Source organism: Sorex araneus, chromosome 6, assembly GCF_027595985.1.
Source record: "Sorex araneus isolate mSorAra2 chromosome 6, mSorAra2.pri, whole genome shotgun sequence".
Lineage (NCBI taxonomy): Eukaryota > Metazoa > Chordata > Mammalia > Eulipotyphla > Soricidae > Sorex > Sorex araneus.
The window spans coordinates 147,761,844-147,786,989 of NC_073307.1; the positions used below are offsets into that span (position 1 = coordinate 147,761,844).

Consider the following 25,146-nt stretch of genomic DNA (forward strand, 5'->3'; position numbering starts at 1 on the left):
GCGACAGGAGAGAGGGCAGCACACGAGCTGGTGAACGGCCACACAGCTGATGATTCTTGTCTCGAGATCCGGGGCCATACCCAGCAGTCCTGGGGGCAACTCCTGGCCTATTGCAGGTGCTTGAGGGACCAGGCAGTGCCGGGGATCGAGTCAGAACCCTCCCCATCCAAAGGCTGCCCTCAGTCTATTGGATCACTCTCACCCTGGACATACTTTGCGTCTAGGGCCAAATGCAAGCGTATGTGCATTGCCAGCCGGAGGCCTAATTGGATCCCCAACAGCGGTCTTCTACACACCCCCAGAAGCAACTCCCGAGCACCCCAAAACAAAGCCAAAGCCATAACCATCCTATTTCATTGACTTTGCATTCCTCATCCCGAGTCCTCACAAGAGAACACAGTTCCCATTGCCCAGATGCAGAAACCGAGGCCACCTCATGCTGGGGCATAGGGCCCCCAGGTGCCCCCCACGGGCCCAGCTAGCTTTACAGTCTTAGCCACAGCGGCCTTTTCCTTCCTGCTTTCCCCCAACCATGTCTCCCGGATGGCGGGGATGGCCCCTCTCCACTTGCCCGCGGGCCCTGACCTGCTGACCTCCCTGCTGCCTTGATTTCTTCACGTTGGTTCAACATTAACCGCGGGGGTCAGGACGAGCCCTCATTCCAGGAGCCGACACACCATGGCGCACGTCCGGCGGTTGTGGCTGTCGGGCTGCGTGGCCCTGGCCGCCCTGCTCAGCTTCGGCCACTGCCAGCATGGTAAGGGGGGCTCAGAACCCCTGGCGGCCTGGCGGAGGGTGACGGGGTCCCGGATACTGGGGTCTCCAACACCCCAGAGCCCGCCCGCAGGCCCGTGAACGAGGGTTGGGGTGCTCAGTGCTGGGGGGCCCCCGCCCGGCTTCTCTCGGACGACCAGGGGACAGAGGGGCTGGGCTGGACGCTCCCGCAGCTCTTGTGGGGGGGGGGTCTGCTGCCCTCCCCCGGGGCTCCCCTTTCGGAGGCCAGCGGGCCAGGCCAGGCCTGGCTCCTGCCCCCCTGAAGGCCGAGACGCCCGTGCCCATCCCCTGCAGTGTTCCTGGCCCCCCAGCAGGCGCTGGCGCTGCTGTCGCGGGTGCGCAGGGCCAACAGCGGCCTCCTGGAGGAGATGCGCCGGGGGAACCTGGAGCGCGAGTGTCTGGAGGAGGTGTGCAACTACGAGGAGGCCTTCGAGGCCATCGAGTCCGTCCAGGCCACGGTGAGGGTCCACGGGGCCAGGCTCAGCGGGGCCGGGTGGTTCCCCGCACTCGGCGCTGCGGGGCTTTCTGGCCCATGTGGCCTCACAGCTTCCACTTGTCTGTCCTCCCCTGTGGACCCCCCCAACCCCCCCACCCTGGGATCCCTTTCCGTCTTGGCGGGGCGGCCCGGGGTCTCCGCTCTCCTCAGCCGCTGAAGTAGGAAACTGCTCCACCCCTTGGGGCGTGGCCCCCACAGAGGGGGCATGGGAGAAGATGAAGTTTGTATTAAAGAATGGAGCAAAGCGGGGTTCCCCCCCCCCCGCCCCGCCACCCCACCTCATGCCGGGCTCTTGTCTTTCAGGATGCATTCTGGGCCAAGTACACGCGTGAGTACGGGACACGGGGGCAGGGTTGGGGCGCAGGGTCTGGGACGCCGGTAGAGTGTTCTACCTCAGAGAACCTTCCTGTCCATCCAGCCTCTCCCCGTTCTCTGCTCTGTCCATCCATCCATCCCTCTGTCCATCTCTGTCCTCCTCCCCCCATGAGCCCATCCTGTTCCCCACACCAGTCCCTAAGGGTCTCTGTCTTTTTCCAGTTTGTGACTCGGTGAAGACAAGTCGGGATAGGCTCAGCGAATGTCTGGAAGGTGAGACGTGAGGGGCTGGGCGGGGAGCAGGGGCTGGGGGTAGGGGGGGCTGGCCTCTGGCATGTGTCTGTGTATCCCAGCATGGCAGGAAGAGGACTGATGTTGGGGCAGAATAAGTGGGGCAGAAAGCAGGTTTTTGGGCTCTCTCTCCCCTGGGACTTCATCCGCACCCGCCCAGTAAAACTCCACCCTGGTCCCATTGGCGCCCTGCACTGTCTGCCCCGGGCCCAACTGGGACCCCATGGCCTGTTCTGCGGGAAACTTCCACTTCCATTGGGTCCACTTCCTGATCACCTTGTCCTCTTCCCAGGCCTTCGTGAGACTTGGTCCAGGGCCACACTCTCTGAGCACCTCTATTTTTTTTTTTTCTTTTTGGGTCACACCTGGCGATGCACAGGGTTTATTCCTGGCTCTGCACTCAGGAATCACCCCTGGCGGTGCTCAGGGGACCATATGGGATGCTGGGAATCGAACCTGGGTCGGCCACGTGCAAGGCAAACACCCTCCCGCTGTGCTATTGCTCCATCCCCTCTCTGAGCACCTCTAGGCTGACTGTGGACCCCCAGTGATACACATGCATGGCCTTACCTGCCTCACAGCTACTTCACAAGACCCTTCTCTGGGCCATGCACTAGATCAAGCGCTGGTGGCTTTAAGAAACTAAGGAGCAAGTGGCCGGAGGGACAGTGCAGCTGGGAGGTCACTTGCCTTGCATGCAACCAACCCAGGTTCAATCCCCCGCATCACATATGGCCCCCCACTAGGAATGATCCCTGAACTCAGAGCTAGGAGCAGGAGCACAGTCAGGTGTAGCCAAAACAGACAGATACAATATTTAAAACAGCTGAGGAGCTATGGGCTGGAGAGACAGGGCAGCAGGCAGGGCACTTGCCTTGCATGTGGCCTACTCAGTTTCGGTTCCGACACCATAGAGGGTCCCCCAAGGCCACCAGGGATGAGCACAGAGTCAGGAGTAAACCTGAGCACCACTGGATGTGCCAAAATCCCGCTCAAAAAAGGGAAAAAAATCCAAAAAGAACATAGGACAGGGGCCCAGAGGGAGGAACTTGGTTCTCTTCATCCAGCCGCCATGAGGAGCCCCTGAGAGTGACGTCAGGGAGGCACTGAGCAGACCCCAGATTAGGGTTGGGGACGGCTGGCTGAGCCGATGGCTCAACAAGCTGCTTTGTATGTGGGACACCCGGCTCCGATTCCCTGCCCCAGAGGGCTGAGGCCAGACGGTACCACCGCTAGGGTGCTGGCCCTGGGCTGATCCCCAGCACAGCATACCAGCCCCTGAGTCAAGCACTGCTGGGTGTAGCCAAAAAGCAAAAAGGAAAAGGAGGGCATGAACTGGAGCAGGGGAGCAGGCAGAGAAGGGGCCCGGATCCCACGAGTAAGAGGCGTGCTGGGCTCTGTGCAGGCAACTGCGCTGAGGGACTGGGGACCAACTACCGAGGGAACATGAGCATCACCCGCTCGGGCACCGAGTGCCAGCTCTGGAGGAGCCGTTACCCGCATAAGCCTGAGTGAGTGATGGGCCAGAACAGAGCCCTGAGACCCGGGGAGTGGGGGAGCACGGCCACCCGCTGAGCAGTTTCCCGTTCCAGAATCAACGCCACCACCCACCCCTGGGCCGACCTGCAGGAGAATTTCTGCCGCAACCCAGACAGCAGCACCACCGGGCCCTGGTGCTACACCACGAACCCCACGGTGCGGAGGGAGGAGTGCAGCGTGCCCGTGTGTGGTGAGTGCGGCCGGGGACAGTGAAGTCGCCAACCAGAGGGCCCCGGCTTCTGGCTGCCTCCCCACTCTGCTTCCTGGTGAGCCTCCATCTCTGCTTCCTGGTGAGCCTCCATCTCTGCTTCCTGGTGAGCCTCCATCTCTGCTTCCTGGTGAGCCTCCATCTCTGCTTCCTGGTGGGCCTCCATCTCTGCTTCCTGGTGACCTTCCATCTCTGCTTCCTGGTGGGCCTCCATCTCTGCTTCCTGGTGACCTCCATCTCTGCTTCCTGGTGAGCCTCCATCTCTGCTTCCTGGTGAGCCTCCATCTCTGCTTCCTGGTGACCTTCCATCTCTGCTTCCTGGTGACCTTCCATCTCTGCTTCCTGGTGACCTTCCATCTCTGCTTCCTGGTGACCTCCATCTCTGCTTCCTGGTGAGCCTCCATCTCTGCTTCCTGGTGGTCTTCAATCTCTGTTTCCTGGTGTCCCTCCATCTCTGCTTCCTGGCGACCCTCTGTCTCTGCTTCCTAGTGATCTTCAATCTCTGCTTCCTGGTGACCCTCAGCTTTGTTTCCTAATGATCCCCCATCTCTGCTTCCCGACGACCCCCCCATTTCCGCTTCCTGGAAAAGCAGGCTGTGACTCATCCCAGATTTTCTTTCTGCTCATCTTGTCCCCCAACTCTCCAGCCCCCCTGCCTGCGCCCCCCGCCCCCATGCACTAGCCCCGCATAGTCCCCTGTGCACGAAGCCTGCGCTCTGATCCTCGTGTGTGGCACTTAGCTGGCACCATGCTAACGCTGCCAGACAAATGGCCCTGGCTCTGCGCTTAGGGGTCCCTCCTCGTGGAGCTTGGTTGGGGGGACCCTGTGTGGTCTGCCATGTGCAAAGTGAGCCCCTGCTGGCTGTGCGGTGGCCCCGGTCCCCTGGTCGCCGCATTGGTGAGAGAGCAAAACTGAAGGCCAGCGGGGTCGTTCCCTGAAACAAGAGGCCATCGGCGGCGGGGACCCATGGCCCCCTGTACACTCTGCCCCTCTGTCTCCTCCACACCAGGCCAGAAGGGGGTCCCGCAGACGGAGGCCCCTCAGAAACCAGTCCTCCGCACCAGTAGTTCGTCCTCCCCCTCCACGTGTGTGCCGGAGCGCGGCCGCTTCTACCAGGGCCGCCTGGCGGTGACGATGAGCGGGAGCCCCTGCCTGCCCTGGGCCAGCGGCCAGGCCCAGACCCTGAGCAAGGACAAGGACTTCCGGCCCGAGGTGCCGCTGCTGGAGAACTTCTGCCGCAACCCTGACGGGGACCAGGAGGGCGCGTGGTGCTACGTGGCCAGGGGCCCGGGTGACTTCGAGTACTGTGACCTCAACTACTGTGGTGAGGAGGACCTGGAGGGGGTGTGAGGCCGGGGCCCTGAGCACGCGAGGACAGCAGGCCCGTTCCAGCCTTCCAGAAGTGTCCCTATTTTCCAGCCAAAGTAAATCGAGGCACTGGCACGAGGCCTGGTCTCCCGGGCCAGCCGGGGACCTGGGGAGGCCTGAGAGATGGGTGAGGCGGGGCCCAGCCCCGCGCCGAGCCTGTGCCTGGGTCTCCGCAGAGGAGCCCCTGGAGGAGGAGGAGGGGGGCGACATGCTGGACTCGGACCTGGAAACAGCCATCGAGGGGCGCACGGTGTCCGATGATTTTCAGCCGTTCTTCGATGAGAAGACGTTCGGCCATGGGGAGACAGGTGACGCGGGGCGCCGGGGTGGGGGCGGGGTGGGGGCCAGGCCCGCCCCTGACCGCTCCCCTCGTTCGGCAGACTGCGGGCTGCGGCCTCTGTTTGAGAAGAGGCAGCTGGAGGACGAGTCGGAGCAGGAGCTCCTGGAGTCTTACATCCAAGGGCGCATCGTGGGGGGTCAGGAAGCCGAGGTCGGCCTGGCGCCCTGGTGCGTGTGAGCCCTCCCCGCCCCCACCCTCAGGGCCCCGGGCCACCTCCCGCCACGACCTCCCTCCTCACTGTTCAGCTTTTCCAAGGACTCAACCCCGGCACTTGGCTCCTCAGACCCGTGCTGGCCTCTGTGAGCTCTGGCTTTTAAGTGTAGGAAACAGGAAGAAGATTCTTGGGGGGACAGGGGTACTCTAGTACCCCAGGGACTCGGGTCAAGTTGGGGGCTAGGCTCAGAGGACAAATATTTCTCTCTTTTTCTTTTTGCTTTTTTGGCCACACCCAGCGATGCTCAGGGGCTACTCCTGGCTCATGCACTCAGGAATTTCTCCTAGCGGTGTTTGGGGGATCGTATGGGATGGCGGGGATTGAACCCAGGTCAGCTGTGTGCAAGACAAACATCCTATCCGCTGTACTATCTCTCTGGCCCCAGGACAAATATTTCTGAAATTTTCTGCCCCCCCCCCCCCAGCTTTTGGACCACATCCAATGGTGCTCAGAGATTACTCCTGGTTTTGTGCTCAGGGATCACTCCTGGTGGGCTCTGGGGACCCTATGGAGTGCCGGAGATCAAACTCTGGGTTGTCCGCGTTCAAAACAAACGTTCCATCCATTGTACTCTGTACTATTTTTTTTTCTTTTTGGGTCACACCTGGCAGTGCACAGGGGTCACTCCTGGCTCTGCACTCAGGAATTACCCCTGGCCGTGCTCAGGGGACCATATGGGATGCTGGGAATCGAACCTGGGTTGGCTGCATGCAAGGCAAATGCCCTACCCGTTGTGCTATCGCTCCAGCCCTGTAATCCTGTGATTCCTTTATTTTTTAATTTTCCCTGATTCCTTTTCTCCACCCCCTTATTCCTTCTTAAATCTGAGTTTTCCCACTTTTTTTTTTCTTTTTGAGTCACACCTGGCGATGCTCAGGGGTTACTCCTGGCTCTGCACTCAGGAATTACCCCTGGCGGTGCTCAGGGGACCATATGGGATGCTGGGAATCGAACCCGGGTCGGCCGCGTGCAAGGCAAACGCCCTACCCACTGTGCTATCACTCCAGCCCCAGAGCTTTCCCACTTCTGGTGCTTGCGGAGCTAGGGGACTGCCCCCCTCCCGCCCCCCGCCAGCTCCTAACCCTTCCCTGGTACCCCCAGGCAGGTGATGCTGTTCCGGAAGAGTCCCCAGGAGCTGCTGTGTGGGGCCAGCCTCCTCAGTGACCGATGGGTCCTCACAGCTGCCCACTGCCTGCTATACCCCCCTTGGGACAAGAACTTCACCGCCAGTGACCTGCTGGTGCGCATTGGCAAGCACTCACGCACCAAGTACGAAACAGACCCAGGGTGCCGGGGCTGCAGGGCTCTGAGGCCCCCAGAGAGCCTGGGAGGGGTCGCAGGGCACCGGGCTAGGTGGCGGCTGCTCTCATAGCAGGAACCTCAGCAGCTGCAACCTCACAAGCCTCCGGTCAAGGGTTTAACCCCCTGGTCTCCTGCATGCCCTGAGGGCTCTCTTGGCAGCTCTGGAGTCCCCTCCTGTTCTCTGTCTCTCCTCTCTTTGTCTCTCTGTCTCTGTCTCCCAGACACAAAGCACAGCAGCTGCTGTGAGAAAACTCATCTGGCCATGGGGCTGGGTGGGGGGCAGAGAAGGTAATCCTGGTCACCCACTTGGCTTTTCTCCTGCTCTGTCCAGGGGATTGGGTTCCCGTACCCCGGGCCAACTCAGAGTTGCTGGGAGGGGCTGCCAGGGGGCTGCCAAGTAGGAGCGGGTAGCTCCTTCCCGGGGAGCCTGGGCCAGTGATCCTGTTCCTCACCGGGCTGTGCGCAGGTACGAGCGGAACATCGAGAAGATCTCCATGGTGGAAAGGATCATCATCCACCCCCGGTACACCTGGCGGGAGACCCTGGACCGCGACATTGCGCTGCTGAAGCTCAGGAAGCCCATCACCTTCAGTGACTACATCATCCCCGTGTGCCTGCCAGACAAGCAGACGGCCAACCGGTGAGCGGGCCCCCGCCCCTTCCCACTCTGAGGCCCCGGTCCGAGCAGGAAACCTACAGTCCTTTCTGTATTTGTTTTTGTTTTTGTTTTTTTTTCCCTTTGGGCCACACTGGACGATGCGCAGGGGTTACTCCTGGCTCTGCACTCAGGAATTACTCCTGGCGGTGCTCGGGGGACCATAGGGGATGCTGGGGAATGAACCCGGGTTGGCCGTGTGCAAGGCAAATGCCCTACCCGCTGTGCTACGGTTCCAGCCCCCCACTGTCTGTGTTTATTTTGGAAGGAGGGGTTGGGCCAGGCCTGATGGTGCTGGGGGGGCGATTGGGGGCGTGGCTAGAGCCCCTGCCTCCTGCATGCTCAGTCTTTGGAGCGGACCCCCAGCCCCACACCCTGACTTAGGCGCAGGTCTCTGAGGAAGGATCTGGAGGCTCAGATTCCCGCTGTTCTCTCTCCCTTCCCCAAAGACTGCTCCAGGCTGGCTACAAAGGGCGGGTGACCGGCTGGGGCAACCTGAGGGAGACCTGGACCTCCAACTCCGAGGGGTTGCTGCCCAGCGCCCTGCAGGTGGTCAACCTGCCCATCGTGGACCGGCAGACCTGCAAGGACTCCACTCGGATCCGGGTCACCGACAACATGTTCTGTGCTGGCAAGTCTTGGGGCGCAGGGGGCGCAGAGCAGGGGGCCAGGGGGCGTGCTCAGTGCACAGGCTCTCCCATTACAAGCCATCTGTCTCGGGGTAGAGCAGCGGGACCCGGGAAGGTGCAAATGGGGGCCGGATGGTTCCTGTTTGGATGGCAGGGGATAATGGCCAGCCAGAGAGGCCGGGGTGGGGGAAAAGCCATTTGTTCACTCGTTCGTTTGTTCAGTATTCATTCACCCAGAAAAATCTACGGGGTGCCAATCCTGTAACTGGTAGTGTTCGAGGGACACCCCCAGGTGCCCCTGGAGGAAGGGAGTGTCTGGACAGAGTCCTAGGTCCCTTGAGTCCTACCAGCAGTGATCCCCGAGCACAGAGCCAGGAGCACAATCCTGTGTGGCCCCACCCTCGAAGACCAGCGAGTCTGAACATGAAACGGAGCCCCGCTGGGCCGGAGCTTGGAGAGGAAGGAATATGCGTGCCAGGCCTCTGCGGAGGGCCAGGCGGAAACGGAGAAGGGGTAGCAGGCGACAGGTGCAGAGGCCCTGCCAGGAAGGGCGTGTGCACTGGCCTGGGCCCGGGCGGGGCAGCGGGGAGGAAGCAGGCAGGCCCTGGAGGTGCTTCTCCCAGGCTGGAGGGTTTCTGAGATGAAACTGCTGAAGGGCGGGGCCGGGTGGAGAGAGAAGCCAGAAAAAGAAAAATAAGGCATATATCTTTCTGGACTGTTTCTTTCTTTCTTTCTTTCTCTTTCTTTCTTTCTTTCTTTCTTTCTTTCTTTCTTTCTTTCTTTCTTTCTTTCTTTCTTTCTTTCTTTCTTTCTTTCTTTCTTTCTTTCTTTCTTTCTTTCTTTCTTTCTTTCTTTCTTTCTTTCTTTCTTTCTTTCTTTCTTTCTTTCTTTCTTTCTTTCTTTCTTTCTTTCTTTCTTTCTTTCTTTCTTTCTTTCTTTCTTTCTTTTCTGTCTGCTTTTTGGGTCACACCCGGCAATGCACAGGGGTTACTCCTGGCTCTGCACTTAGGAATTACTCCTGGTGGTGCTCAGGGGACCATATGGGATGCTGGAACCCGGGTCCACCGCGTGAAAGCAAATGCCCTCCCCACTGTGCTATTGCTTCAGCCTCTGCCTTAGTTTTCTTGAGCAAATTAGTGAAGGTTGCAAAAAAAAAAAAAAATGAAACAACCGAAAAGATACAATTTGGCTTAGGAATTAGCCTATTGTTTTTCAGTTCTGTATTTTATTAGTTTCTGCTTTTTTTTTTTTCTTTTTTTGGTTTTTGGGTCACACCTGGCGATGCACAGGGGTTACTCCTGGCTCTGCACTCAGGAATTACTCCTGGTGGTGCTCAGGGGACCATATGGGATGCTGGGATTTGAACCCAGGTCGGCCGTGTGCAAGGCAAATGCCCTACCGGCTATGCTATCACTCCAGCCCCAGTTTCTGCATTTATTTGCTGGGAGGAAAATGCCCAGCTGTGCTCAGTGCCTCAAGGCACTTCAGTGGCACTCAGGACACAAAGCTGGGCCCCAGGGTCTCGAGAGACAGCACAGCAAGTAAGGCACTTGCCTTGTATACCACCAACCTGGGCTCAGTCCCCAGTACCCAATACGGTCCCTAGAGCCCTGCTAGGAGTGATCCCTGAGCGTAAGGCCTGAGTACTACCAGGTGTGGCCCCAAAACAAATGAGCAAAAAGAATTGAACCTCAAGCATGCCAGGCATGTACTTCAGTCTCTGAGTTAGCTCCCTGGCTAACTTTTAATTTTTTTTCCCTTAGGGTCAAGTATTTGGCTTAGTGATAATGCAGAGTTTGCATGCCTGAGACCTGGGTTATATATCTCCAGTACTGTAGAGAACCAAAAAAAAAATATATATATATATACACAATGAAAAATATACACAATAGCTATAGCAAAGAAGAAATCTAAGAGTTCGCCAGGAAGGAACTGGAGGGCATCAGGCTGAGCGAAGTGAGTCAGAGGAAGAACAAATACCAGATGATTTCTCTCATGTGGAGAATAAAGAAACATAGTAAGGGAAGAACAGTGGCTCTGCCTAGGAAATGGTATTGGCTCTCCGATGGGGTGGGGCTGATACACTGTGTTTCTAAGATCAAAAAATTAAAAGATGGGAGTCGGGGTCCAGAGAAATAACAAAGGACTGAGAGCATGGTTTGCATACAGGATGCCCAAGTTCAATGCCAGGCACTCCCTGGTCCCCTGAGCACCTCTGGGAGCAGCCCCCAAGTACAGGGGAAAGGACTCTCTTGCAAGGCTTGGGAGTCGCCCCAGAAAAACGTTAACGGCGTGTTTTACATTCTTTTTAAAACTTTATTGCTTTGTTTTTGGGCCACACCTGGCAGGGCTTATTCCAGGCTCTGCGCTCAGGGATCACTTCTTGGCAGGCTCACGGGATGATATGGGGTGCCAGGGATTGAATCTGGGTTGGACACGTACAAGGCAAGCATCTTACATGCTGGACTCTCTGGCCATTTTCCATTCTTGTGATAACTTTCTCAGTGGGCAGTTTAGTGAATTGTTTTGTTTGAGGCCACACACTAGTGTGCCCAGATACAACTCAGGCTGGTGGTCAGGGATTGTGCTCCTCGGGACCGAGCCCAGGCCTCCGGGTGCAAAACCTACACTCTGCTCTGGGAAACTGAGTGTTATTCTTTGGGTTTGGAGTCATACCCAGGGGAGCTCAGTACTTATTCCTGGCTCTATTCTCAGGGGTCACTTCTGGCCCTTGAGGGACCCTGTGGGGTGATGGGGGTGGTACTGGGTCACGTGTGCTCTCCCCTTGCTATATCCTGACCCATCATTCACTTTTCGGGCCAGCTTCCCAAGTGCCCACTGGGTGGGTGGGTCAATGCTCAGGCCCTATGGTGCTGGAGTCCCCCAGGGCTACACTTGGGGGTACGTAGTACATCCAAGGTCATTTACATATACCCCAAATTTGATCAGGGATACTTGTGTTTTTTGGGAGGGTGGGGTCAGTGGTGCCCAGATGGGGTCCTGGGGATTAAACTCAGTATGGACATGTGTAAGGCAAACACCCTATGCTCTGGCCCCTGCTCAAGGATATTTCATTTAGTTTTCTTGTTTCATGGGTGTGTTTTGGTGACTTTTTCATGGTTGAGGTGTTTTTCTTTAGTGCATTTGTATGAGCTCTTGTTTTCATCTATTCATTTCGTATATGTAGGGTGATTTCCAAGGTTCCTAATTCAATTGCACCTGCATCTTTTATTTTCCATCCTCATCTCTTGTCACTGTAATTGTCACTGTCATTCCGTTGCTCATCGATTTGCTCAAGCGGGCACCAGTAACGTCTCCATCTTGAGACTTTCTGTTAGTGTTTTTGGCATATCGAATATGCCACGGGTAGCTTGCCAGGCTCTGCCGTGCAGGTGAGATACTCTTGGTAGCTTGCCAGGCTCTCCGTGAGGGGCGGAGGAATCGAACCCAGATCTGCCACATGCAAGGCAAACGCCCTACCGCTGTGCTATTGCTCCAGCATCCTCATCTCTTACATTTTAATGTTCGATGAACAATGTAATGAACTTCAAGTTTAGGATTCCTTAGTTATGAAGGTGTTTGTATATGTGTGTGTCTTATTTTTATTTTATTGTGCATAATCGTGTAGTTGTTCTTCACTGTATGGTATATCTGATAAAAGTAATTGTCATTGGGGCTGGAGCAATAGCACAGCAGGTAGGGTGTTTGTCTTGCACACGGCCGACCCAGGTTCGATTCCCAGCATCCCATATGGTCCCCTGAGCACCGCCAGGAGTAATTCCTAAGTACAAAGCCAGGAGTAACCCTGGAGCATTGCTGGGTGTGACCCAAAAAGAAAAAAAAAAGTAATTGTCATTATCTTCAGGCATCTCGAACAGATTTTTTCCAAAGTTGTTTGGTCTGCAGGGTAGAAAATGAATGAAGCTGGATTAGGGAAATGTATAATTCAGGGCAAGGTTATACATGATCTGGTTAGGGAGACAAGTTGCTGGAGTTGGGGTATTAGGTTGAAGACAGATGACAGAAATGCTCAAGGATGGGAAGAGCAGCTGAAGAGATGGGAAGAATCCAGGCCGACGGGAGGTTATGTGTGGCCAGCCTCCAGCTATGTCTCCTGGGAGGGCTTTGGGACTGGTCCTGAGTACAGTTGTTCTCTCTGTTCTCTCGCCAGGCTATAAGCCACATGAAGGAATGAGAGGGGATTCTTGTGAAGGTGACAGTGGGGGCCCCTTTGTCATGAAGGTAAGCAGATCTTCTGGGGGGTGCAAAGGGTGGTGAGGGATAGTAACCTGATAGGACAGTGTTGGCACAACCTGGGACTATTGGAAATCCTATTATTTCTTCCGCAGAGTCCCTATAATAATCGCTGGTACCAAATGGGCATTGTTTCGTGGGGTGAAGGCTGTGACAGGGACGGAAAATACGGCTTCTACACACATGTGTTCCGCCTGAAGAAGTGGATGCAGAAGGTTATTGATCGGTACGGTTAGGGGCCACTCCATGCTAATCCCTGACTCCAGAACCACAAGAAACCAACCAAGTCAAAGAATTATTTTTGTTGTGGTTCTAAAACTATGAAAGGAAATAAAAGGAACACTATCAATGAGCCTCTCCACATGCTGTTCACGGGAGTTCCAAAAAACCCAGTGCTTCTGTTGGTTAGAAACGGACTAGGGGCCAGAGAAATAGTCAGTGGGCTGAATGCAGACTTTGCATACGGGAGGCTCGGTTTTTGATCCCCACCAGAAGTGACCTGTAAGCACTGAACTGTGAGTAAACACTAGTAGCAACAAGTGTGGTTCCCAGAACCATAAAACAAACAAAACAACAAAAAACAAGTCAACAAAAATTCCACCAAAAACCAACACAAATGATTTTGTTTGTTTGTTTTTGGGTCACACCTGGCATGGCACAGGAGTTACTCCTGGCTCTGCACTCAGGAATTACTCCTGGTGGTGTTTGGGAGACCATATGGGATGCTGGGACTCGAACCCGGGTCGGCCATGTGCAAGGCAAACACCGTACTGTGCCCGCTGTGCTATTGCTCCAGCCCCGAAAACACAGATGATTTAAGAGGGTGGAGAAGATGGTTCAAGGGGTTGGAGCAGAGCATTGCATGTGAGAGGCCTGGGTTGACGCTCAACACCAGATGGTCCTCTGAGTGGCATCAACCCTTAAGCACTGAGCTACGGCTAGCTTCAGAGCACCAATGAAACTGCCTTCAAACTATCCTCACCCCACCCAAATCACAACAATGAACTCACCAGGGAGCCAGGTCAAAGACAGTGAGTATATGCTGGACGCCTTTGACTCCCAGCACTGCATGGTCCCCGGTACCACCTGGTGTAATCCAAAACCCAAAACCAAAACAAGCAAAAATGGGCCCAAGCCTACCTGCTAGTATGGCAGGTAGGATGCTTGCCTAGCATGCGGCTAGCCTGGACTCAATCCCTGGCCCCTTAGATGGTCCTCTGAGGACTGCCAAGAGCTAGGAGTCAGCTCTGTACTGCCAGGTGTGGCCCCAAAACCTGACTAAAAAAAGCAAGCAAAAGAAATAACCTCCTGAGGTCAGAGAGATAGGTCAGTGGTCAGAGGTGCAGGCCTGGCATTCACAAGGTTCCCATCTTTATCTCCTGTGCCATGTGGCCTCTGAACAACACTGGGTGTAGCCCTGGAGCACTGCACTGCTGGATGTGAGCACTGCACCATCTGGCTGGTTAGGTGAATATTCCTCAGGGCGGCTTCAGGTTCCCCAAGCATGCTTGGCAGCCTCCTCCTCCCCCACCTCCAAAAAAGGAAATCTATCACGCGTAGGTCAGGGCGGGTAAGGTCGTTCCTCGGCTCACTGGACTGGCTCACCTCAACTTGGGCCAATGAATCCAAATCCAGCTGCAGTGCCAACACAATCTCACATATACTTGGTCAAAAAGCCCCAGAGGGGCTGGAGCAATAGCACAGCGGGTTGGGTGTTTGCCTTGCATGCAGCTGACCCGGGTTCAATTCCCAGCATCCCATATGGTCCCCTGAGCACCACCAGGAGTAATTCCTGAGTGCATGAGCCAGGAGTAACCCCTGTGCATCGTCAGGTGTTACCAAAAAAAAAAAGCCCCAGATCATTCTGGAGCCAGCAGCGGCGGAGGGGAATTCACAACCAAAGCTATAAGCAGGGAGGAGGAATGACCATCTCTATAGCCCAGGAAGCTGCACGCAAGTGAATTCCTCCTATTCCACAGGAGTAAAAGTCTTAGCAGCAAAGAAAAGGGCTGCTTCTAACGGACCAAGGAGCCATCTGGTCCCTGAGCACAATTCGCAAACGTGGAGTGTCTGGGGAGATGGTTATAGTTAATGCAAACTTTATTTATAAAAGACTCTTAAATTAGTTGTATCATGCCATGCTTTCATACAGAATACAGTGACCCCTTGGGGCTACAGGGAAAGAGCTCACAAACTGAATGGAAAACTATTAAAAGAGTTTCTAGTAGTAAGGAAAGATTAGGACAACTTTACAAATAAACAATTACAAATCAAAGAAATAGGACAGTAAAACTAGGCTGAGCTGAGAGGAGGCAGCGCTTGTTTACAAGTCTGTACACTAAACTACTACACAGACAGTCTGCTAGCGCGGCAGGACGCTGGCGGGAGAAGCAGAGTATGTACAAGTACTTGTGCCACAACAACTCCTCCCCCCAGGTCCACGTATGATACATACAACCAGTCTGTGTACGCCGGGCCTGCCAAGGCCACGTCAACTATGAGGACTTCTAGTTTAGTAAACTAAAGCTGCGGGGTGCCGGGGACGGCAGCTTCACTTGCGACTGCTCTTTATTCTCTCCAGTCTCTTTTTCAAGTCGTCGATGTTGGCCGTGGAGGAGGGGGGCACAGTTCCTGAGGAGTGAGTCTGGTTTGAGTCCAGCTCTGCGTGCTGGTGCTGCTCTCGGGACTCGCGGAGCTGGGAGAGCTTGCTGTGCAGCATGTCCGTGGACGAGGCCACGGGAGGGACGGCTGGCTTGGAGAGCAGAGAAGTGAGCGGAGGCCGATCGTCTTGCTGCTAAGAGAAGAAGCCGACAGCGGCTCAGCCGGCCCGCAGGCGGCTGGACAACCACACCCCCCACCTCGGGCCCCGGCAGGGAGGGGTCAGTACCTTGGTATTGTCCAGACCACAGCGCTGCCGCAGGATTTTCAGCCTTTCCAGGTAGACGGAGGGCCCCACCTCCTCTCCATTTGAGTTCACGATGGAGGACACTGTGCCTGTGGTGGTGGACATGCATGAGACCTCCATCTGTGGGGAGATGCCTAGAGGACGCACAGAAAGACTGTTCAGACAGACACACGCCCCAGCTCCTAAGGCCCAGCTACCCAAGGGAACTGCTTGGGCCCTGAAGATTGCTGAGGCTGGAAACTAAAAGCCCCAAAACCCCACCTGGAGTCGGGGACAATGGGTGTCCTGAAGTACGGGACATCGGCAGAGTGTGAGCTTCTGGAACGGAGTCAGAGGCACACAGTTAGCTGGGCCAGTGTTGCGATCCAGACAGCTAACCCGCTCCGACATACTCTGTGACTGTGCAACTAACGAACTTAAGGACTGCCAATGTTTGCGAGAGTGCGACAGGCGCTGTAAGGAGACTCTCATGCAAAGAGGGGAGGGGCAAGGAGCACAGACAGAACCTGGGGCGACAGCACAAAGGACTGCAGCACATGCCTGCACGCACCAGGCCCTGAGTTTGACCCACAGCACCACGGAGGGGGGTGGCGGGGAGGAAGGGGGGAAACTGAGGTGTTCAGAAAACATACCAAAAGGCACAAGAATTCAAGTGTCTACAACCCCCAACATGAAAATCACTATTTTGGTAGGAGAGGGGAAAATCAAAACCATACCACCATCATGGCACCTAAATTTCAAATAAGTGAAAAATAAAGGCAGTGAGGGGTGGGGGGGCAGAGAGATAGTACAGTGGGTAGGGCACTTGCCTCACATGCGGTCGGCCCAGGTTTGATCCAGGAGTAATCCCTGAGTAGAGTCAAGAAAAGCCCTGAGCACTGCTGGGTATGGCCCCCAAACCAAAAAGCAAACTAAGAAATCCAAAAAGTACAAACAGAAAAAACTCCAGGCATTCTGGTAGGTATATGAAAAGTTGTTCTCCATTACATGCTAATCAGTAGGGAACTATCAAAATGATAGGGCCAGATAGATAACACAGGGGGTAAGGTGCTTGCCTTACATGTGGCCAACCCTAGTTTGATCCCTAGCACTGCATATGGTCTGGGCCAAAAGCAAAACATTCCTAAAAAGAAAGTAAAAAAAAAAAAAAAAATTACCCCAGCCAATCAACAAATTCCCCAAAACAAAGAAACCCAATTTGGGCCAGGGAGCCAGATCAAAGGACCAGGCATGTTGGAGGCCCTGGTTGATCCCTGGCACCGCACATCACCCGCACCCAAGTGACTCCCTAAACATGGAGCCAGGAATAGGCCTAAGTACCACCAGGTGTGACCCCAAAATTAGGAGCCAGAGAAAGCTCAACAGGATGAGCACATGCTTTGTAGGTGGGTGAGTAGGTATGGTGTAATGCGTGTGTGTGTGTGGGCGGGCGGGGTGGGGGGCACTGCTGGGACCAACTCCTCAGCAAAGCCAGAAGGTGGCCCTGAAAACTGCCAGGTATGGCTCAAAATAAAGAAGAACAAATAGAAAATCAGGGCTAGAGAAATAGTACACTAACTAGGTAAGGTACTTGTCTGGCATGTGGCTGGGGTTAGATCCCCAGCACCTTATATGATCTCCTGAGCGCTGATCCTTAAATACAGAGACATGTGTAATCCCTGAGCACTTCCAGGTGTGGCCCAGGAAACAAACAAAAAAGACCCCCAAACAAAAATAGCCAACTTGATAATACTGAAAATTTATTACATACACCAAAAAGTTGAGGTCCTGGGAAGAAAAATTTCCTTGTGATTAAGCAGAAAAGTGAAAGAGGTTCTTGTAGGGTGAAAGGGAGCCCTTCTGTTGGGAGGGATGCACACATGAAGGGGCTTAGAGCTCTCCTGACATGGGTACTCAGGGCGCTGCTCCCAATGATGCCAAGGATCAAATGTAGGGTTCTTGCAGATAAAACATGTGTCCCAGACATTGGAAAAACTGTTTTCACCTTTTCCCAGGCTGGGAAGTATGAAAACCTGAAGAGGTGAGAAATGAAGAAAAAAGTAAATGACAGCAGGAGCAGATGACTAATTTTTTTTTTCTTTTTTGGATTACACCCGGTGATGCACAGGGGTCACACCTGGCTCTGCACTCAGGAATTACCCCTGGCAGTGCTCAGGGGACCATATAGGATGCTGGGAATCGAACCCAGGTCGGCCGTGTGCAAGGCAAACACCCTACCTGCTGTGCTATCGCTCCAGCCCCGATGACTGTTTAATCAGAAAGACATGATATAATCGGTGGGACACATGTGTATACTTCGAGGTGCCAAAAAGGCCAAAAGGATCAATTAGATGGTGGATATCACCAGATTTCTTACCTAGAAATGAGAAAAGAAAGCCTGACTCTGATCAAACAATAAGATGCTCATGTGTGGTGATTAAACATTCTGCTCAGTACACTTTAGGAAATAAAATCAAACACATCAGCCTAGCAGGGAGCAAAGGGTGGAAATGTACGGAGAGCCCTGGGTTTGATTCCTGGTACTACCTGTCCCTTGGGCACCACCTGGAGTGGCTTCTGAATACTCTCAGGGCTGACCCGCCAAACTAAGACCAAAACTCCAAATTCAAAACTCCAGCTCAGCAAGTTTAAGAGTGAGTGGGAACAGAGGCTAGTGCAATAGCACAGCGAATAGGGCGCCTGCTTTGAGTCCTGCATCCCATATGGTTCCCTGATCACCGGCAGGAGTGATACTGAGTGCAGAGCCAGGAGTAACTCCTGAGCACCAACAGGTGTGCTCTCCATCCCCCACTCCTCAAAGAAAGCCTTCCTCCAAAACAAACACAGCAAAAAAGTGAGTGGGAACTTCTGAAGTTGAGAATATCTGTTTTGGTTTAAAGCTGTTGACAGTTGTTTTCTTTAACCGCCACCTCTCACTACTTTCTTCTGTTCCAGATCCTATCCTATGCACAGTAATTTAGTTACTCTCCTTTTCCACTACAGCTCAGTCCAGCATAGGCATTCATTCATTTCATTTAGCAAATAACTACTGAATGCCTATCATATGCTAGGTGAAAGGAAAAAACCCCTTAGTCCTGGGTATTTTATTTTTTGTTTTTGGCCTACACCCGGCTATGCTCAGTGTTTACTCCTGGCTCTGTGCTCAGGAATTAGTCCTAGTGGGAGCAGGTGCCCATATAAGATGCTAGGGATAAACCCAGGTCAGCTGCATGCACAGCAGATGCCTTACATCCTGTACTATAGTTCCAGGGCCACACCTGGGTATTTTAAATTCTAGCAGACAGACATCAAACAACCTAAGAATACATTACATGGTATGTTAAGAGTAGTTAAGTACTACAGAGGGTTGAGAAATGGGTAGCAAGTTTCATTAAAAAAATTATTATTATTTTTCTTTTTTGGTCACACCCAGCAATACAAAGAAGTTACTCCTGGTTCATGCACTCAGGAATTACTCCTGGCGGTGCTCAGGGGATCATATGGGATGCTGGGAATCGAACCCGGGTTGGCCGCATGCAAGGCAAACGCCCTACCCGCTGTGCTATCGCTCCAGCCCCTCATTTAAAAATTATTGAGGTGTTTTTTGCCATGCATGACAGCAAAGCGTATTCAACCCTTCGGGTCATCTCTCAGGCCCTGCAAACAAATATTTTTACAAATTTTAATTTAAAAAATTTGTTGAGGGGAGAACTTTAACACGGTTTAGGGAGACCATGTGCTGCTGGGGACTAAACTGGGTGTACAGAATGCAAAATATGTATTCTGGTCCTCTGAATTCTCTCTCCAGCCAGAGTTGCAAGTTTTAGGAGCTTTCTCATTGATAGTGACTGAGGTTTGATCTCTATCATCCCATATGGTTCCGGACACCAGCTAGGAGTGATCCCTCAGCGCAGAGCACTGAGCACTGCTGATATAGCCCCCAAACAAAGACACTGAACAAAACAAGAAAGGCCCTAGAAGATATATGCCTGGTGTACACCGCAAATTAGCAATGGGACTGAAGTGGAATGAGGTTCTGGGCAAGGAGCAGGAGATGGGTATAACAGGGCTGCAATAAGGAGATCTCTGCTTTTCCTCAATGAAAAAGACTTTGAGGGAGCTGGAGCAGTAGTGCAGTGGGTAGGATGCTAGATCTGCATGTGATCAACCAGGTTCGACCCCTGGCATCCTATATTGTCTCCAGAGTGCCAACAGGAGCGATTTCTCAGTGCAGAGCCTGGAGTAAGCCCTGAGTACTGCCAGGTGTGGCCCCCAAACAAAACAAAAGACCGAAATAAAAAAAATTCCAACCAATAAAGGAGAGGCTTCAGAAAATGTCCGTGACATGTTTGATATTATACATCGGGAAAGCAGTTAGATGGGGGCTAGTCCTCCAGCATCCAGGGAAGTGGGTAATCTCCTGGAGCAGTGACTGTGAAGCTGAGAGATGTGCAGATAGATGTGAGTGAGCTCTGAGAATGATACTAACAAAAACTCAGAGAAAAGAAACAAAGAGACCAGAAAGAACAGCAAGGTTGGAAGAAACCAAGGGAACACAGACCAGAAGCCACAAAAGGAATCGCTCCTTCACCCAGCCCCCCGCCCCAGCCCCAGTGGAGAGCGCAGCAGAGGGAGTGTCAGGGTCACTCTGGCGCAGGTAGGCAGCACTGGGACTGGAAGTCACAGGACTCTGTCTGAACCCCTTAGCCCTCCTTCCTGGTCTTAGGTGAAGGGTTTTTATTATCTTTTGGGGGGTGGGGGTGGGGTGGGGATGGCATACCAGGCAATGCTTGTGCTGGGGACTGAATCTGGATCCGCCAACTGCAAGGCAAACGCCCTACCCACTGTACTTCTGCTTGAACCTCTCAGATGAACTGTCTAGAGGCAGTCTGACCCATGGCACAAAGTAACAACAGGTCAAGTCAGGAAACCAAGAGATGACCACTGTCAGAGGAGCGGCTAATGCCGAGGGGCCGGGAACCGGAACCGAGGGAACTGATATAATTGGTGAAGTTGCTGGTTCCTAAGCTATTGACCTCATTCTGGGAACAACTTGAGGAAACAATTACCTGTTGAAGTGGGAATCCGGCCTTTGCCCTCCCTCTCCATCTCAATCACCCGGAGGCCTCTCTCAACGTAGCTCTGGAAGAACTGTGAGGAGTTTTTCAAAAATGGCTCAATGTCAGCATCTGAATATTTCTTCTTGTATTCATACAACTCTGCTAGGCCCTAGGTTAACAAAAAGAGGTGGGATGATTGGTAATTAGTGATCCTTTCTCCAAAATGGCCCCACTGAACCCAACTTCTTCCTTCTCACCTCTTTGGTGTTCTCTTTAGAACCAATCTTCTTAAATATCTCAGCTAAGAAGTCATTTACTTTGGCCTTTGATGATTTTTCATCCTGAAAATTTAAAAGACAGACAATAAGGAGGCTTGGTTGGTTAGGCTGAACTTAGGAACAAGTGGTATAGCCTAAGAATGGAAAAGGTCTCAAAATTCAGTTCCTTTTAAATTTTTTTAATTTGGGGGGGCCACACCAGTGATGTTCAAGAGTTACTCCTGGCTCTGCATTCAGGAATTACTCCTATAGGTGCTTGGGGGACTATATGGGATTCTGAGGATGAAACCTGGGTTGGCTATGTACAAAGTAAACATTCTGCACATTGTACTATTGCTCCAGCCCCTCAAATTTCAATTCTTAGAGGTATGTTCCTGCTGAAACAGAAGCACCAATGTTAAGGCTCTGCAGCAGAACCACTCAGCTGAAGAGGAAGGAACTGGCCCATTCCTCCCTGAGAAAACTGGGCCTACACTCACTCCATCTAGTTACTAGTTGCCTTAGGCTTGGACACAAAACTGTCCTTAGAACAAAGGATACCTCATAATGCTTCATCCTTGTAGCCTGTTTAAAGGTTCCAAGGTAGAAATGGGTCAGTGTCATACATAGTAGGAGGGACTGAGTGCTTAGAGACAGGACTAATGCTGTATCTTCATGATAAATGGACTCTCAGGGCACTCACTATTCGAGATGCTCCCTTTTCGGTTTCCTTGTCAGACTTGCTCCCTGACTGGTCCATACTGTGCTTCATCATGCGGCAGAGGTGGGCCTCCAGCTCCGACTCATTCTTGTTGTCGATCATTGTGAGGTGGTCGAGGATCTGTGGGAGACAAGAATATTCAAATGGTAGCAATGCTGTTTCCAGCATGTTCCCGTAAGCTCCCTCAGGAACCAGTGCCTGTTCTCACTCACCTTGGGTCCTTTTAATTTGCATAAAGTGTGCAGCAATGTTTTTAGGGTCCTTATGGGAAATTCACTTTTGCATTGTTTCAATTTCTCTTTGGGAAAAACCTTCATGAAAATGTGTATATCTAAAAGAATTCTGTCTAGATTAATGTTGTTGATGGTATCAGGTAACAATCGAACCATTCTCCAGAGACACTATTAAAAAAAAAAAGGAAGAGAGAGAGAGAGTACAGGGTTAAAGCACTTGACTTCATACAGCAGAGCCTGGTTTGATCCTTGGCACCATATACGTATGGTGTCCTGAGCACACTCAGGATGAGCCCATGCATACTGTTGGGTATAGGAGGAATAACTGAAGAATGAGAAGAATTTGTCTCCACCTTCCTAAGCACTGAACTATTTCTAAAGCAGGATCAAGGATATATATGTAATTATCACTAGGTAAACTCTTTCCCACTCCCTAAAGAGAAAATTTCTAAATGATAAGAAAATGTGCAAACTCCTGGATTTGCTGAACACTGAGAGTAATTATGTTACTTAGCCAAATCTAAACCAAGAAGACCAAATATTTTATATTATTAAAGGATATTAATGATATTATAATATTTTAGAAACAGGTGGCATCTTCCAAAAAAAGACCCAAATATTACAGAGCTGTGCATATTTTCCCTACAAATAAATGAGTTTGCCTCAGTTTTTTGCCATACTGGTGAGATATTTATCACAGCACTTCCTTTCAGTGCATGAGATACTTAGGTGTGAGCTTTGAGTATATATTGGAGGAAGGGAAAATTGGAGACAAATTATTTTCAGATGTGTCATAGTTTGAATCTTAGTTCCAGCTCCTCTTCCACCATACTTTAACAAAACATTGCTCTTTTGAAAGAAATGAATTTTTACCTTCATAACAAGCTCTGAGAATTTGGGAGAACTGGCTGTTGCTAGTAGGCTGTCTTGAAGCAAAACAAGTAGGGCACTAAAAGGGAAAAAAATCCAATAATGATAAAGGCTCACTTTGGATGAGAACTAGGTGCTGAAAGAGGTAAAGTGATATACATAATATCCTCTCAGTAAGAGTACTACAAACCAGTCCTGAAAGGAAAAAAGAAAGTGTCAGCCAAAGAGGCAGGCTTGGGGGGACGGGAGGGAGACTTAGGACACTGGTGGAGGGAAATGGAACACTGGCGAAGGGATGGGAGCAGGAATACTGTATATTTGAAACTCAACCATGAATAACTCTAATTTTGTAACTCACGGTGATTTAATTAAAAAAAAATCCATTAATAGACTAAGTTTCAAGCCTGAATTCTAATTACAATTAATCAAGGACAGACCAAATGTAAACATTCTCTAACCATTTAAAGCATAGAGTGGGGCTGGAGAGACAGCACAGTTGGTAGATGTTTGCCTTGAGCCCAGCCAACCTAGAATTAATCCCTGGCACCCCATGTGATCCCTGAGGAGTGTTCCCAGAGCATGGTTGGGTGTGGTCCACAAAGAACTTTTTACAAAGAGTTCATTGACCAGAAATTATCTTTGATTATTTGATATTCAGTTATTAAGAAAATAACATCATTCATTCGCTCTAAGTTGCCACTTTATAAATAATAAAGTTATTTTTCATTGTTGTTGGTAATTGAGAAAGAAAAATACTGAGATGTACAAGGAAAAGGTGTCAGCTGATAAACCTTAGTCTTTTTTAGAAAACTTGTGAGATGCACTGGCTTGCTGAAGTTGTTACAGATTTGATCTGCTGACTCATGTTAGAACACCTTTAGTTTGTAAGTTAAAGAAAGAAATCAATTTACTAGGGAAATTTCAAGTTACAAATAATCTAGTGACTTTTGGTTCCTACGAAAAGACAAGAAGAGAGGATGCTCTAGGCTCTAAAGTGGAGAGTACCGATATACCTCAAAATGTTGGTCTGATCTGACTTCTCCAGAACCTTCACCACCAAGAGGTTTACAGATCGGATCACCTGTTGTCCTTCCTCCAGATCTTCAATTCGAGAGTCCAGCATCAGGGTGATGAGGCCATGCATCAGATCTTTCAGTACTCCAGTGGAGGCCTCCCGGGCTAGACTCTCTATCTGAAACAGCTATCAATAAAAATGGTGTCAGGGAGACATGAACATCAATAGACAGCAAGGAAGGTAACACAACTGGCATAATCTAGTAAACAAATGGATTTCTTAAATTTCAGAGTGTTATGAAGACATAATCACCTTTCCCCCAACTCTTACTATAGTGCTTCCTTCCTTGTAAGATCATAAATATTATATGAAGTCAGTTAGAATCCACCATGCCAGATGAAGAAAGTGACAGAAACAATTCAAGGTAGTTAAGCCTCCTAACAAAAAGTAGCCAGAGTGCCACCCAATCCCACTGGATGTAGCAGCTGGCATGTAAAATCCTACAAGTGACAAAGACTTACTAGGACACCTGACTGACTTGGGATTTAGAACCCGGGAGGGAGAAGGGATTAAAGGAAAGCCCAGGACACCTGCGGAGATGACTTACTGAAATCATGTTGCCAATGATACAGCTGTACAATTTGATGATCTCATCCTTCTCCAATTTCTCATCTGCCATGTGTGTGTTGTAAATGAGTCTCAGCTGCATGAATGTGGCTATGAGAAACTGATCAATGTGGCCGGACATAGCTTCGGCTTTGTCTTCTTGTCTCAGGACTTCATCAATCTGATTAAAACAACAACAACAAAAAGACCAACATGTAATTTTCAACCTTCACACTTTCTCAGTAGCAGGAAGATAATAAAAGGGTATTTCTGGGGCATGAGCGATAGTTCAGCAGGTAGGGCTTTTGCCTTGCATGTGGCAGACCCAGGATGATCCCCGGCACCCCATATGGTCCCCTGAGCACCACTAGGAGTAATTACTGAATGCAGAGCCAGGAGTAATCTTTATTTGCCGGGTGTGACCCAATTGCTTTGATCTCTATAGTTTCTCTCCAGTCTGAGGATCTTTCCTAGTCAAGGACTTCCAACAGTTTATCTTGAAATAAGATAGGCAAGTTACTAATAGACCTTATTGCTAAAGGAGTCATATTCAAGATTAACTGTCCAAATAACTTAAATTTAATTAATTTATTTTATGTTAAGTGGTGATGGGGGCTATGTGGTTTGGAAAGACCATCTATGGTGTGTAGAGAACCATGTGGTCCCGGGGATCAAACCTGGGCCTCTTGCATGCAAAGCACGGACCTTAGATTGTTGAGTTATTTCCCCGGCCCTAATCTGATTTCTGTATTATCTGTTCTTTCTTTTATCTACTCAAATAAAGAGCTCTAAAATCATGGTGCTCTTTTGGTTTTGTTTTACTGAGAAAAATTCCTACAAGGATATAATCTTAAATATTTCTACATATTCCCTTCCGCCCCTTATCATCTTGTCTCCTTCAGCAGATTCATTTTTTCCATGTGCATTTTGGTTATTTGGTCATTCTTTCCAGTCAACTGGAAAGTGTGGTCCTTTATTATTTATTTATTTATTTTTTAACTTTTTGGGTCACACCTGGCAATGCACAGGGGTCACTCCTGGCTCTTCACTCAGGAATTACTCCTGGCGGTCCTCAGGGGACCATATGGGATGCTGGGAATCGAACCCGGGTCGG

The 25,146-nt window shown here is 51.4% G+C and overlaps 2 protein-coding genes across 8 annotated transcripts in view; one reads left to right on the forward strand and one right to left on the reverse strand.

The window, feature by feature from the left end:
* Positions 1 to 674: 674 nt before the first annotated feature.
* On the forward strand, positions 675 to 12,735 carry F2 (coagulation factor II, thrombin). The gene is made up of 14 exons (XM_004619072.2): positions 675 to 757; positions 1,069 to 1,232; positions 1,574 to 1,598; positions 1,808 to 1,858; positions 3,282 to 3,387; positions 3,469 to 3,605; positions 4,634 to 4,948; positions 5,169 to 5,300; positions 5,373 to 5,499; positions 6,648 to 6,815; positions 7,315 to 7,488; positions 7,953 to 8,134; positions 12,304 to 12,374; positions 12,482 to 12,735. The coding sequence occupies exons 1-14, from the start codon at positions 679 to 681 to the stop codon at positions 12,620 to 12,622; spliced, it is 1,872 nt and encodes a 623-aa protein (XP_004619129.1). The 5' UTR covers positions 675 to 678; the 3' UTR covers positions 12,623 to 12,735.
* Positions 12,736 to 14,463: 1,728 nt separating this feature from the next.
* The window catches only part of CKAP5 (cytoskeleton associated protein 5), a 118,096-nt gene continuing 107,413 nt past the window's right edge, over positions 14,464 to 25,146 (reverse strand). For 2 of the 7 annotated variants that reach the window (XM_055142283.1, XM_055142284.1), the window contains 9 exons: positions 24,034 to 24,213; positions 23,425 to 23,612; positions 22,415 to 22,490; positions 21,521 to 21,709; positions 21,291 to 21,428; positions 20,588 to 20,671; positions 20,340 to 20,499; positions 15,274 to 15,380; positions 14,464 to 15,177 (listed from right to left, as the gene is read on the reverse strand). In XM_055142283.1, coding sequence (XP_054998258.1) covers positions 14,938 to 15,177; positions 15,274 to 15,380; positions 20,340 to 20,499; positions 20,588 to 20,671; positions 21,291 to 21,428; positions 21,521 to 21,709; positions 22,415 to 22,490; positions 23,425 to 23,612; positions 24,034 to 24,213 — 1,362 coding nt within the window. In that variant the 3' untranslated portion in view covers positions 14,464 to 14,937. Of the gene's footprint in view, positions 15,181 to 15,273; positions 15,426 to 20,339; positions 20,500 to 20,587; positions 20,672 to 21,290; positions 21,429 to 21,520; positions 21,710 to 22,414; positions 22,491 to 23,424; positions 23,613 to 24,033; positions 24,214 to 25,146 lie in introns of all 7 variants that reach the window. The other 5 variants (XM_055142279.1, XM_055142281.1, XM_055142278.1 and 2 more) reach the window with 3 other exon arrangements.